At 42.1% G+C, this 15539-nt stretch overlaps 1 protein-coding gene across 1 annotated transcript in view; it reads left to right on the top strand.

Moving 5' to 3' along the window:
- PGM2 (phosphoglucomutase 2) overlaps nt 1-15539 on the top strand; it is a 30883-nt gene that overhangs the window by 3895 nt on the left and 11449 nt on the right. Inside the window, exons 2-8 of the mRNA XM_028743946.2 lie at nt 4660-4827; nt 7568-7674; nt 9193-9277; nt 11130-11213; nt 12715-12908; nt 14155-14344; nt 15115-15212. Coding sequence (XP_028599779.2) covers nt 4660-4827; nt 7568-7674; nt 9193-9277; nt 11130-11213; nt 12715-12908; nt 14155-14344; nt 15115-15212 — 926 coding nt within the window. The remainder of the gene's footprint in view (nt 1-4659; nt 4828-7567; nt 7675-9192; nt 9278-11129; nt 11214-12714; nt 12909-14154; nt 14345-15114; nt 15213-15539) is intronic.

Here is a 15539-nt window from a genome sequence, read left to right as displayed (position 1 = left end):
GACTTGAGTATCAAAATTAAATTTTAGAACTATCTAGACTAGAGGCTTTTTGTGTGTTAGTAGCAGAATCATTCAGCATTCCTTGTATTTCAATAGTAAATAGTAAATATTTCAATAGTAAACAGCACAATTTCAGTGGCTGTTTAATTTCTTATTCCAGTTTTTTTGTTTTTACTTTACTTCGGAGAGATTTTTAGCTATATGTGTATTTATTTAAACTTTGTATACCCTTCCTGTCTTACATAAATAGCTTTTGTTTCCCCAGATAGTTGAAATACCTTGCAGTACATTTCTTACAATTCTGCTTTGTAACAGTTTACGTTATCTTAAAATTCCAGACATTATTCAGTGATTTATTTTTGATCCTCTAGGTGGTTAAAGTTGGTGGGTACAGTACACTGAAAGAAAGAAACTCGTTGTGTTATGAGTTTTGGATCATAATATTTGTTGAGCAATCCCATTCCAAATTTGTATAATATTTATATGTACCGAAAGCAGTTTTAAGCATAAAAACCCCCACATTCAGAGGCAGTTATACACCAATCATCAGACCCTGTTGCTTCTGAAATAGTACTTTGCATGGGCCTACTGTTGAGAAAGTGGCTTGAGGAATGTAACCTTGGTTAAATATCAGAAGATGGTTACAAAACCTAAAGTAAAGTTCAACTAAGATCACCCTCCTGATAAGCAGAAGAGTACTATATTTACTGTTACAAAACGAGGATTCACCTTAGCAAGCTATTACGCATACAGATACCTCAATCCTTGGATGAACAGTGTGCTAGAAACATTTGGGCAAGTTCAGGTTCATAGGTTTCGTAATTTCTGGACTTTGTTATGCATTACAAATATGGTAATGTTAATCCTGATTTAAACCAGAATCCACAGGATGCCTGAAAGGTGGCAACACAAGAACGGACCTTTTCACTGGTGGCTCCATCTTATGGCATGCTTGGCACCATCATTACATATCTTTACGAATCAGTCATCAGCATAATTTCTTTATTTTTGGCCAGGCTTTTAATTACCCGTGTTTTCTGGCAGTGGGTGGAATGTTTTAATGCAGCTTTTAAAAAATAGAACTACCTCCTAGACTTTTTGTTTTCTTTATCCCCAGTTTTAATGTATCTGTTTGCTTGCTTGTTTTTACTGCAAATCCCTTGGAGTTACTTTGGTAAAAAAAAAAGCAACCTATGAATTTAATAAACGGCAATAATAATGGTAGCAGCATCTGCTTTCTCATTGACCAACAAAAAAAGCTACAGTACTGCCCTACTTCCATCCCTATTAATCCTGAGACAAGAAGCGACTGGTTGCACTCCTATTGCCTTCAATGGGTTTACTGCATTTCCATGTGTTTAATATGCCTCTGTGCAATTTGTAGTTTAGTGATAAAAGGGCGAGACTTAGTTCAAATTCAACCTCAAAGCTGAACCTGGATATGACAGCAGGTGATCTGTTTATTTTACAAAATTTTAATGCCAAAAGTAGCAGTCTAAAAAGGAATAGGAATATGTTTTGTGGCACAGAGGGCCATGGTCTGAATGTAGACGAAAGCAAGATTCAAGGTTTAATGAGCTTCTTGTGGAAGGACAGTGGGTCCGCTGATTATAGTGAATGCCAAGCTTGGTGCTGTTAGCAGGGCTTCAGTTCACACTTAGAGCAGTATCCTACCGCTGTAAACCGTCATGGGCTTCCCCCAGAGCATCCTGGGAAGTGTAGTTAGTTAAAGATGCTGAGAATTGATAGGAGAGCTTCAGGGAGCTTCAATTTTCAGAGTGGTTTAACACTCCTTCCCAGGGCACTCTGGGAACTGTGGCTGCGTGAGGGCAGTAGGGGTCTCCTAACAGCACCCTTAGCAAACTACACTTCCCAGAATTCTTTGAGGAAAGCCAGGGCTGCTTATAAAGTGATGTGATGCTGCTTTAAATGTATAGTGCAGATGGAGCCACTGACAATCCATGGCAAATCATGTGGTAGGAGATTCTCCCTGAGTGAAGTGCTCTGGATGCCCAAAGCATTTCAACTGACTGCTAAGTAGGAGAGTGAGCGAGTGTTAGATCAGGCTGTAAGTATCATTGTTATTAAGCACCTCTTTGCCCAGCAATATGTGGAATAATCTGAGTTTTAGCTACTGTATTGATTTATGCATGCATGCATTTCAGTTATATTTATTCCTCCTACCAGGATGCAAGTCCTTCCAAGTTGGCTTTACAAAGCAAAAAAAGCAAACAAAACACTCCCCTTTCCATTGTGCCTTTTGGATTGGAAGCCAGAGGGCAAAGACTGTCTTGTGGTTGATGCTTGTGAGCTGGTCTAGGAGCCTTTTCTGAAGAGCAGAATGGTTCAGATTTTTACTGTAGAACATTTCCAGCACAAAGCCTTGGGGCCAACTTTCTTTGAAGCTGCAGTCGTCTTCATGCTCAGCTGTAAATCTTTACATTCAGAAGGCCAAATGTGAAGATTCTCAATATTTCAAGAGCTCTAATATGTTCCCTGTGGCTTCCTATAATTGCTGTGTGATTCTGGTCTTGAGGACCAATTAGTGACAACGAATCTTCTTGTGGTTTGTATCCCCCTCTTTAAAACAAAAAACAAAAACCAGCTGGATTTGGGCAAACAGGCTCTGTATTGTCTGAATGTTTCAGCCCGGTACTGTAAATACTAATGTGAAGTGAGTTGCCTAACTCAGCAACAGGTTTGAGCACATGACTCCTTTCCTGTATTGCTTCTCTAGTTGTTTAGTTGTTAGGCAAGTGCTGGACATAACAAGGCACTTTGTAAATGCCGTAATAACATGTGGAGCAACATGTCTGTATTGTGATATGAAAAAGAATCTCACGGCCATCTAAAAATAGGCAACGTCATTAAGCTGTCAGGCATCCATTAGGGTTGAAGGATATAATGGTAGTTTTGGATTCAGTTACTAGTTGAGGACTGTAATTGTGGCTATGGGCATTTGCTCGAGTTGCTTATGATGTTTGGGCCCTTCCAGCGCTGTGAAAAGTATACCAGAAGGCATGGTGTGGGTCCTATCCCCTACATCACCACTACTCCTGTTTTTAGAAGAAATGATTCTGTTTTCCTTTGGACCACATCAGCAAGGCCAAGGGGGGGTTCTTGTTGTCTGGGCAGCCCAGGGCCCCCATTCCCACTGCCCAGGCTTGTGAACCATGGTAGGTCACTTCGGTGGTGCTAATGCAGAAGAATAATAATACCTCGGGTTGAAGTAGCTTTGGGATAAGTATTTTCAGGTTGCGCGCTGCGGTGACCCGGAAGTAATGGAGTGTGTTACTTCCAGGTTTCACCACTTGCGCATGCACAGACGGTCAAAATGACGTCACGCGCATGTGCAGAACCGGCAAATCGCGCAGACGCGGGTTATGTTCGCTTCTGGATGTGAACAGGGCTCCAGAACAGATCCCGTTCGCATTCAGAGGTACCACTGTAATAATAATATTATATTATTTATACCCCACCCATCTGGCTGGGTTTCCCCAGCCACTCTGGACGGCTTCCAACAAAATATTGTTGTTGTTGTTTAGTCGTGTCCGACTCTTTGTGACCCCATGGACCAGAGAACGCCAGGCACTCCTGTCTTCCACTGCCTCCCGCAGTTTGTTCAAACTCATGCTGGTAGCTTCGAGAACACTATCCAACCATCTCGTCCTCTGTCGCCCCCTTCTCCTCGTGCCCTCCATCTTTCCCAACATCAGGGTCTTTTCCAGGGAGTCTTCTTTTCTCATGAGGTGGCCAAAGAATTTCAGCCTCAGCTTCAGCTTCAGGATCTGTCCTTCCAGTGAGCACTCAGGGCTGATTTCCTTCAGAATGGAGAGGTTTGATCTTCTTGCAGTCCATGGGACTCTCAAGAGTCTCCTCCAGCACCATAATTCAAAAGCATCAATTCTTCGGCGATCAGCCTTCTTTATGGTCCAGATCTCACTTCCATACATCACTACTGGGAAAACCATAGCTTTAACTATACGGACCTTTGTTGGCAAGGTGATACAATAATTCATCAAATATTAAAAGCTTCCCTAAACAGGGCTGCCTTTAGATGTCTTCTAAATGTCATATAGTTGTTTATTTCTTTGACATCTGATGGGAGGGCACCACTACCGAAAAGGCCCTCTGCCTGCTTCCCTGTAACTTCGCTTCTTGCAGGGAGGGAACTGCCAGAAGGCCCTTGGCGCTGGACCTCAGTGTCCGGGCAGAACGATGAGGGTGGAGACGTTCCTTAAGTTATACTGGGCAGTTTGACTTCACCCCCTGAGGCACACTTTATTGTCTGTCGAGACAGACAGATGCCAACAACAAATGGCCCTGGGTCTTGGCCTGGGTTGTTGGGTGTTGAACTGAGAGTGTCTCCTACAGCTGCATTTTGTAAGGAAACGTCATTATTTGTGATGGCCAGAAAGCTGACTTTTAGGAGAGCTGCTCCCTTACAGACCCTTCATGGACAAACTTCTGATAAGCTTTCAAGGAATCTCTGAATTTCTCTAAATTGGATTCCCTAGAAAAATGGAAGTCTTGCAGTTACACTCTTTCCATTATAAGACTTGCTTCCCTCAAAAAAATTGGCAAAATTGGTTTTCCATAAAAGGTGCCCTAAATTCTGGGCTCAAAATTAAACCCTGGTGAAATCTTTTTCCTTTACAGAATTCTAAAACCAGAGACAATGTAAAGTATCTGCTTGCAAATCAGAGTACAGAAGAACTCCGAAAATGTTTTGGTTCACGGATGGAATTTGGGACTGCTGGGCTCCGAGCACCTATGGGAACAGGAACATCTCGGATGAATGATTTGACTATTATTCAAACTACTCAGGTACCAGATTTAAACAAACAGGTCTTTATTTTTCTTTAAAAGTACTGTATGCCTGTTTTTCAAAGAATGGTTGTAATTGACAGAAAGTTGAGTGCCTCTCTCATTATCAATAAGTCAAGCCCATCAAACTTTCTCTGGTTTGTACCCAAAGTTTGTAATAATTATAATATGTAGAGAGTCAAATAATTGAAACCGTTTCAGTGGCTTAATCCTGCTTTTCTTTAATGGGTAAGCATACCATTAATGTCTCTGCAACTATTTGTAATGATTGGCTGTTTAAAAAAAAAAAAATCCCACCAAAGCTTTAGAGAAATTAAACTGCATCTCAAAATGGCCATCATTTTCCACTGGAACACCTGTTCAGTTTGCAAGATTAAAATGAGCTTTTAGAAATAGCTTCTCCAATATTTGGAGGCTAATTCTTCCGATTTGGGAGGGTTTTTCCTGAAGGTGGCTTATAAATTTTTGAAATAACATAAAGTCTGGATTGAATGTTAGTGAGATATGTGTTGAAGCGTAGGCACAGAACAATACAATCAGAATGTTGCAAGGCATATGCAATTGCCACATTGTTGCAAGGATTGTAAGATAACAGATCATTAAATCGACCTGAATAAATATCCAGGTGGAGCACTAATTGGCAGATTGCACAAGCTGTTTTCATTATTTGTGCCACAGACAGGCAAAGTCCCACAGCCCAGCTGTGTTGCTCTTCTCAGATGACCAGAAAACCATTCAACAAACATGGCAGCAATTTACATGCAGTCATCATCATCAAACCCTTTATTGGCATCACATCCAAAACAAATCAATACAGAATTACCACTTCCCCAGTGGCACAAAACATTTGCTAAAAGAAAGGAGGCAGAGCAGTCTATCATCACATCTCTAGGTCTCCAGGGAGATCAGACATCTGCAGTGTATTTCAATGACAAAAAACCAAATAGAGATATTTAGCCACTAACTTGTTGAGCTCCTGAGCATTCCCTAGTAATAGAAAATGTATGACCTCCAACTCTGGTTTCCATTTGGGGATACAGAGTTGATCTAGAAATTGCTGACGGAGATCAGCATATAGTTTACAATTAAGAACCACTGATGGTGCAAGTGTTTAATGTTTATCATGCATACAAAAAGATGGCCCTCTGTCTTAGAGTCATTTTTGCAGCAACTGGGAGCCAGCATGGGGCATCCTTCCCAACTTAAGTGCAGCCTCACAGCAGACTAAAATCAACATCCCACTCTTCCCAGATTTACAGGCATAAATCTTGCTCCCCCCCAAAAAAATATATATCACCGGATTAGCACAGACAAGTATTGCTCAGCTGCTCATTCAGGATTCTGTAATAAGAACACAATTCCCCTTTCGTGTTGTGTATATAAGAGAGCACATAACTTGCACCACGGTCATTTACATCGGCACATATGTGCAGTATGAAAAGAATAACTCTGCAGTGCTTGCACAAAATCATGGCTTATAGCCAGGGTGGATTTGATTTAAATCAAATCGATTTAAATCACGATTTAAATCAGTAGTCAGTAAGACTTGATTTAAATCAGTAGTCGGTAAGACTTGATTTAAATCAGTAGTCAGTAAGACTTGATTTAAATCTTTTTTTACAGAAAGACTCATTCTCGCTGGTATAATCTTAATATTTACAACCAGATGAAGGTTTCATTTTTGGAATAATATATTCTCAGAGTAGTTTTTACAGTTATATCAAAAAATACTGATGTCGTTATGCTATTAGAAATATGTAGACAGATAATTATGAAATTATTGTGAGGTTTAATAAGTTAACTGTTTATACTTGGACAACTTTTCTGCTATACTTTATTGGAAGGAGAAAAATAATCATTTCCTTAATAACAGTTTAAACAATTTATTTAACTAAACAATAACATTATAGCATATGTATTCATGTTTGTTAACTGATGTGGTTAAATGATTTTTTTTAAAAAAACTTAGACTAAGTTTTAGCACACATAAAAAAATTAAAACAAATCCTTATTTCCTGATAAATAGCCTTTGGACTATAATGTAACTTAAATAGAAAACTATCTTTAGAAAGATTTTTCCTCCAAAAGCGCTTTATTTTAAAAATCCAATTTAAATTTTAAAAATCCAATATTTTTGTGTGTGGTTTTGTTTTTTTTAAAATTGATTTTTATCCACCCAGCTTATAACATTGCATTGGCCACCCTAATCCAGCACACCATACTGTAAGCACCTTATTTGCAGAGGCAGTAGATACTGGGATTAGGTTGGTAAAATGCAATCCTCAAAGTTACTGTAGTAGGTATTTCCTTAACCTGAGGTTTTCAATCTCTTTATCTTACCTGATCAAAAGCCTCTTCCTTGTTAACAGCATTTCTTTTTGGGAAAAGGTATGCTTTGTAGAAAAAGGGATTTGCATGTTGGTTCATCTTTTAGGTACCACTTTTCATTCTTAGATTTTGTCCCCAAGATGATGCTTTAAAAGCCACTTGCGGGGGAGAAGGGACATATTTTTTGGAACATGGGTGGAAGGTGAAAGCTCGCCAAGTTGTTCCTTCCTCCACTCTCCTGCCCTCAAGGCAAGATGCTTCATCATGAGCCCTGTAATATATTTATTTCAAGATGCCGTAACTTCTTCACTTTGCAAGCAATAGCTTCCTCTTCCTCTGTTCCGTAGAAGATGTGCAAAGTTATATGACGGACTTTCAAAACTGCCGGCACTTTGTATGCCTTTGTTTCTAGGGATTCTGTAGGTACCTCGAAAAGAGCTTCAGTGACCTGAAGAAAAGAGGCGTTGTGATTGGCTACGACGCTCGCGCTCATCCTTCAAGTGGCGGTAGCAGCAAAAGGTATACTTAGCAACTGCTGCGATGATTTGTTGATGACATGCTTGTTTTGCCATAGATGGAGAAGGGGCCCACTCAGAATGAACTCCTTTCTTGACTTAAACTTAAGGGAAAGTCTGTGCCACGATGAGCTGATAAGATTGATTGATGGATTTTTTTAATCCCACCTTTCCTAAAAATATCACTATTAAAACAATAAAAATATTAAAAGTCAATGGGTCTGGCAGCTCCAGTCGAGTATCTTTCTTCTTTAGGTAATTGGGACAAAGAATAATAAAATGAAAGGAATTAAGGCTGTAATTTGAGGCACGCTTGCTAAGGAGTGAGGTCTTTTTTATTGGGATATATCTCCCAAGTAAGGACACTTAAGAGTATGTAAGATTTATGGGAAGTTGTTTTAGTCTATTCTATTGTGGTTGTTTTAACTTCCTTTATGTTTTAATTTGCAGTTGTATTTTTTTAGTGATTATTTTATTGTTTTATATCTTTTTGTAAACTGCATTGTAGCAAAAACCCTCAATCAAGCAGCATATAAATTTTATGAAATACATACATACATACATACATACGTAATATCATTATTGATAAGAAGTGTATTGAAAACTCAGAAAGTGTTTGTTCTACAAACTGCTCTGCTGTACTCTGCTGCCCCCTGGCTGCCAGAGATCCCTCCTTTATTTCATCATGTTGTGGAGAAAAAGCAGTGCTTGCCTGGCGACTAGGGGGTGAACCCTTGGTTTCCTTTTGGAACAACTTATAGTGGTACTTAACTTTTTAGAGCCCTGGCTATACATCCAGATTGGTTGGCTTTAATAGCCGGGGCTTGGCCTGCTTCATGGGTTAACATCATACTTTTTCTGTCATGCTCAGAGACTTTATCTCCATACTAGATGCATTTTAAGGGACGCGGGTGGCGCTGTGGGTTAAACCACAGAGCCTAGGACTTGCCAATCAGAAGGTCGGTGGTTCGAATCCCCGAAACGGGGTGAGCTCCCATTGCTCGGTCCCAGCTCCTGCCAACCTAGCAGTCACGTCAAAGTGCAAGTAGATAAATAGGTACCGCTCTGGCGGGAAGGTAAACAGCATTTCCGTGCGCTGCTCTGGTTCGCCAGAAGCGGTTTAGTCATGCTGGCCACATGAACCGGAAGCTGTCTGCGGACAAACGGCGGCTCCCTCGGCCTATAGAGTGAGATGAGCACGCAACCCCAGAGTCGTCCACTACTGGACCTAACAGTCGGGTATCTTTACCTTTCACCTTTAGATGCATTTTATAGCCCATGAAAAACACTGGGAAGAAACTTATCATATGTAGGTCACCCGATTCATGTCCTTGTGATGGAGAACATGGCCGTGCTACCATCCTTCGTAGATTGCTAAATGCATGCTGTTTGCAGGGTGGGTGCTGGCAAACGTAATGCATGAATATAAACTAAATGGCACCTAGGCTCAATGCAGTACTTCTTCGAGTTTTGCAAGAGGATTCCTTCCTTGTTTTCAAACTATTATTTTTCTCGCCAATAGATTTGCAAGGCTTGCTGCGACAGCATTTATCAGTCAAGGCATTCCTGTGTACCTTTTCTCCAACATCACACCGACTCCTTTTGTGGTAGGTTATTAGCCTCCCTGCACCCCAGTTACGCTACTTATACATTGTTAGAAAGGTCAGTAGATAAATATACTTTATTGTGATGTTACACACACACACACACACACACAGAGAGAGAGAGAGAGAGAGAGAGAGAGAGAGAGAGAGAGTTGTACCTTGGAAGTCAAATGGAATCCATTCCAGAAGTCCGCTCGACTTCCAGAACATTCGGAAACCAAAGCACGGCTTCTGATTGGCTGCAGGAAGTTCCTGCAGCCAATTGGAAGCCCTGCTGGATGTTCGGCTTCCAAAAATAGTTTGCAAACCGGAACAGTCACTTCTAGGTTTGCGGCATTCGGGAGCCAAAACTAAACTGTTCGAGAACTAAGGTATGACTGTTTTTGCCATGAGATGAGGTCAAACTAAAACTAGTTATGAGATTGTTAGTTCTTTAAAAAGAAATAGAACTCTGATTAATTTTAAGAGAGCCGTCTACCGTCTGCAATTGGTTCTTCTGCTCATTGCTTTCTCTGTGCTTTGGAGACCTTCCAGGTTTTTTTTGCAGATTGTGACACAGAACTTACCTGTGATGTGGGCTGAGATGAAGGTCTCTGCCTATACTTGCTGTTGTTGATAGAACAGGCCAGATAGGAAGCCCCTTTTATTGGAGTGCCATCCCTGATGGTCATTCTATAGCATCTTGATTGAATTGGTGTTATGCAGGAGAAATTTAAAAATCATGCGTTCTTGCTACCAAAGGTATGCATAACAAAAAAATTCCTTCCAGTAGCACCTTAAAGACCAACTAAGTTAGTTCTTGGTATGAGCTTTCGTGTGCATGCACACTTCTTCAGATACGAAAGCTCATACCAAGAACTAACTTAGTTGGTCTTTAAGGTGCTACTGGAAGGGATTTTTTTGTTTTGACTATGGCAGACCAACACCTATCTGTAAAAGGTATGCATGTTGCTAATCCATCTGGATACTTCAGGATAATGTAGCAGTAGGCATGCTGTGCTTGGTCCAGAAAGACATTGATTCAAGTCCCCACTCAGCCAAGGAGTGCACTGCATGTCTCTGGACAAATAGTTACCTTGTTGGGATACTGCTGGGGAGACGGGGGCATCAGGCAGGCCCCCAGCTGGCTCCAGCCACCAGCCAGCAGCCGGGCGATCACCGGTCTCCCTTGGAACAGCATCAAACAGCGACACAAGCCTCAGATACCTTTAGAGACTTGACACGCTCTATAGCAGAGTGAATAAATCTTCTCACAATGGAAGTGGCGGACAGAGACATTTGTAAGCAGTATTTACAAGCATTTATTCAGCATAGTTAAGGAACAAAGGGAAAACATGTCTTCTTCCCTTTGTGTTCAGCAAACAGTAATATAGCAAAAGCAACATACAAATGGAAGTTCCCAGCAGACTGTGCTAGAAGTAAACAGGCATGTGACACACAACAGTCATGCCTGTTCCTTTTAAGGTGGAACGGAACTATATCCTAACATACCTTTCACCCGTCCCTCTTTCACAGTGTTGAAGTTAAAATGTAATTCCTATGTATCACATAAACAAAGATCAGTTTAAATAGAACAAGGCTTTCACTATTTAACTGAAATTCTAAAAAGTGCTCCAAATTCAGGGAGACTGTAGTAGCAGGCTGTTTGATAACTGGTGACCAGGACGCGTGGGGGAAATTGGAAGAGACAGCTTTTTCTGGACTGAACTTTATAGCTGCATATATACTGCACTGAGATTCTTAGAATGTGGGAGAGAGAAATAAATGTTTTCTAAAAACTGTGAACGAAACAGGGCAATTGCTCCAGGCACTCTTCTTCCATTTTGAGATTACTTTTTTTGCTTATTTTCCACAGCCTTATGCAGTGATTCACCTGAAACTTTCTGCTGGAATTATGGTTACTGCATCTCATAACCCAAAAGAAGACAATGGATACAAGGTATTCTCATCCTCCTCCTCCTCTTTTTCCAGAACACCTGGATCTGGCCTGAAACAATTTAGAGGTGGAGATCATGTTTCATTTAGGGTTTTTAAAAAACCCTGTACAGCCAGGAGGGTGGGGCAAGAGGAGGAGACACTGCGGAGAGAAGGAGGGTTTAGTCTGTTGGCTACCGCTTCACCAAAACATTCCTTGTGGGAAGAAAAAGCTTGCAAAACAGACCCTGTACCCAGCTTGACTGTCACCTTGATGTATGATTCCTGCAGTTCAACTGCATGTGCTGAGCTACTGTACTTGACTTGCCTGGCCTCCTCATTCTCCATCCGCCCTCCCATATTTTTGTCCCCAGTATGTCCCAATTTCCCATAGTTCAGGCCCCAGCTGTCTCGGTTGCCACCACCAACAATGTCATCTGCTCCTGCTTCCTGGTCATTGCTTGCTCAATTTCTGCCACCGCTTCTGCCACATTCAGACCCTCCACCCCACAAACCAGCTCCATGGTGCACGGCTGCTCCACAGCCCTAAAACTAACTACAGTGGTACTTCGGGTTACATACACTTCAGGTTACATACGCTTCAGGTTACAGACTCCGCTAACCCAGAAATAGTGCTTCAGGTTAAGAACTTTGCTTCAGGATGAGAACTGAAATCGTGTGGCGCGGCGGCAGCGGGAGGCCCCATAGGCTAAAGTGGTGCTTCAGGTTAAGAACAGTTTCAGGTTAAGTACGGACTTTCGGAACGAATTAAGTACTTAACCCGAGATACCACTGTATCTGTTTATACATCTCTATGCTTTTTAGTTTCTTAGAATTCCAGGGCAACACCTGGTACTTTCAGCTACTAAGTACCGTATTTTTTGCTCTATTACACGCACCAGACCATAAGACGCGCCTAGTTTTTAGGGGAGGAAAAAAAGAAATAAGAAAGCAACACAAAGCCTCCTGAGCGAAGAGGGAGCGCTCCTCCCTCTTAGCTCAGGAGGCTTTGCGGCGCTATCCCTGAAGCCAGGAGAGCAAGCAGGATCGGTGCGCACTGATCCCTCTTACCCTTCTGGCTTCAGCGAAAGCATTTCCCTCCACCTCCCGCAAGAGCCGTGCACTCTCTTGGGGGCTTTTCTGGGAGGTGGGGGAAGGGACAGAGCTGTGCGTTCTGTCCCTTCCCCCACCTCCCACAAAAGCCAGGGATAGCTGCGCGAAGCCTCCACAGGGGAGCGGGATGAAGGCTCCCCGCTGTCCTGCGGAGGCTTCGCGCCACTAAGGCAGAAGCTAGAACAGCGAGAGGGAACACTGCGCAGCGCTCCCTCTCGCTGTTCTGGCTTCTGGGGTAGCCCGCAAAGCCTCCGCAGGGCAGCAGGATGAAGGCATTCGCTCCATAAGATGCACACACATTTCCCCTTTTTAGGAGGGGAAAAGTGCGTCTTACAGAGCGAAAAATACGGTAGATACATCATAATGAAGCTTCCATTAACAGGTAATCTGCATATATTCTCTGTGTTACTTAGGTTTATTGGGAAAACGGCGCCCAGATAATTTCACCTCATGATAAAGGAATTGCTCAAGCTATTGAAGAAAACCTAGAGCCCTGGCCTCAAGCTTGGGATGACAGCCTGATTGATAAAAGTCCCCTACTCCACGATCCTTACGCATCTATTAACAAGGACTACTTTAAGGACATACAGAAGCACTGCTTTCACAGGTAAACTGTCAGGGAAGGCTTTTCTTCCTTCTTGGGGATAAATCTATATTATTTAATTTTAGTGCAACAGGATTAAAATTGAAAGAAAGTTGCAAGTAGGTTTCCACATACAGAAATGGGAATTTCTTTTGTCCATTGGTGGAAAGGTGGAACAAACTTCTGATGAGGGATGTAGGAAGGAAGGAAGGAAGGAAGGAAGGAAGGAAGGAAGGAAGGAAGGAAGGAAGGAAGGAAGGAAGAAAGAAAGAAAGAAAGAAAGAAAGAAAGAAAGAAAGAAAGAAAGAAAGAAAGAAAGAATCTTTATTTGCATCGGCCATAGCAATAAAACAACAATACGATATACAAAGAATAGAAATAAAAAGTCAATTATATAAAATACATTTTAGGGTTTTGAATCAATAGTCAAATAGTGGATCTTATTCTGATTTCCCCAGCTAAAAACCTTGCAGCCTTTGCTGTCACCTGCTCATCTTGATTTGCCAAGAGAAAGGACTGTATGACAGTGGCTGGGTGACCCAGAATGGATGATAAAAGAGGGGTGATAACCTCATTCCTCAAGTCTTTATAAACAGTGCAAGCCAGAAGGACATGCATCACTGATTCGGTACTGCCATGTCCTCAGGGACTGATGAGGGATGTAGGGAAGAAAAGACGAAAGGTTGTCTTAATTATCTCTAGCAAGCGACAATCCCTTAAAAATGAGTAGGCGTGTCAAATGGTGAGGTGGCAGCTGGTAAAAGGAGTTCATGTTATTAAAATCTCGACTGATGGCCTAACGTAGATAGACAATTCCTGCTTGACCCTTGAAAGGAAGGCAACTTGTGGCGAGTCCATTTTTCCTTTCTCAGCTGCTAAGGAAATGCATTCAGGACAGGAATGTCCCAAACTTCAGATCTGCGTGTTTCCCTTTGTTCATCCGTTACCGTTCTTCATTCCCTGCCTTATCCCATAAGACATCTAAGCAGGTACTATAGCAGTGCCAGCAGAGAGGAGATACACAGAAGGAGTTGCACACAGGTTGTAACCGCTTTGCAACTGTGTGTGCATGCAGGAACATCTTCGCAACATTGCTTGAATACACAGTCTGCTTACATCAGTTGTGTGGCCTGGAGTTGAGAATCGGGCAACTTGTAAGCGCCTTTTTAAAAAAACCAAGTTTTAGTGAAAGAGGATACAGTGCATTTCTTTGTTATTAGCGGTAAACAAGCTCATGCCAATGTAATGTCATTGCTGTACTTAATTTCAGGAATATAAACAAGGAGACAAAGCTGAAATTTGTCCACACTTCTGTGCACGGCGTAGGCCATGAGTTTGTGCAGTCCGCCTTTAAGGCGTTTGACTTTAGCCCTCCATTTGCTGTTCCTGAACAGAAGGAGCCTGATCCAGAATTTCCAACAGTAAAATACCCAAATCCCGAGGAGGGGAAAGGCGTACTGGTAAAACACAATTTAGTCAAAATTCTTCCTTCTACCTTTCTTTTGCGCCACTTCAAACCTTTCCTGATAACCTATAAATCTTCTAAATGCATATTCTTTTTTTAAAGACATGTACTTACATCTTTTGAAAAAGCCATCAAACATCTTTTCTTCTTCCTCTTCTCTCTCCTTGCTGTATCCTGAGGACAACTTCATGTTACTTTCATGGAATCAAAAATTTGATGTGTTCCTTTTTTCTGCAAGAGGTGCAATTAAAATAATGTGGATATCTGCCCCCTGCCTGCCGGGCTCCCAAGGCTTGCGGATAGCAGCCTGCATCCCGAAGCCTGGGGCGCGCTGTGCAGCGCTCCCCGGGCTTCGGGCAGATATCCATAAGCCTTGGGAGCTTGGTGGTGCTCCCCCCCCCCCACCAGCCCCAAAGAGCAGGTCGAAAGGAACCCAAAGCCTCCAGAGCCCAGCGGGAACTCCCGCTGGGCTCCGGAGGCTTCGGGTGAACGCACCTTGAACACACAGAACGCACCTTGACTTAGAGGGGGAGAACAAGAATTTTTTTCCCCTGTTCTCCCCCTCTGTGGTCCAGTGCGTCCTATGGTCCGGTGCATCCAATAGAGCAAAAAATACGGTAGTTTCAGGGTTTGAGCCAAACTTTCCCATCTCTGTCAGCAAATAGGCCTCTTGTATTATTATTGGCATAAAATGCATTGAATATATTTCTTTTCTTTTTAAAATGTTATTGCTTTGGGGCTCTTCACTTTCCTGTTCTTTTTTAGACACTGTCTTTTGCCTTGGCCGAAAAAGAAGGAGCTCGGATTATTTTAGCCAATGACCCAGATGCTGATCGACTTGCTGTTGCAGAGAAACAAGAAAGGTATGGTTGCTTGCTTTGGTGATTTCAGTGTTTAACAACAATTCAATTGTTGAAAATGCCCAAGAGCTATTTATGTAAATGTATATTATCTGTTGCCTTACTTTTCTTTTGACTACTGTCAAAAGTGTTGGCAGTACATGCTCTTGAGGATAATAATAAAAAAAGGTATCTTAAATCAATTTCTTTTAAAAAATACTTACCGTATTTTTCGGACTATTGGACGCACCGGTCCATAGGACGCACCTAGATTTGGGGGGGAAAATAAAGGCAAAAAAATTTATTCCCCCCCCCCCCGCCAGGCGCGGGGCTGGGGCGGAGAAGCCCGAG

Source organism: Podarcis muralis, chromosome 9, assembly GCF_964188315.1.
Source record: "Podarcis muralis chromosome 9, rPodMur119.hap1.1, whole genome shotgun sequence".
In the NCBI taxonomy this organism is placed as follows: domain Eukaryota; kingdom Metazoa; phylum Chordata; class Lepidosauria; order Squamata; family Lacertidae; genus Podarcis; species Podarcis muralis.
Note: the sequence above shows the minus strand (reverse complement) of the source record. Positions and strands in the feature narration are given on the sequence as shown.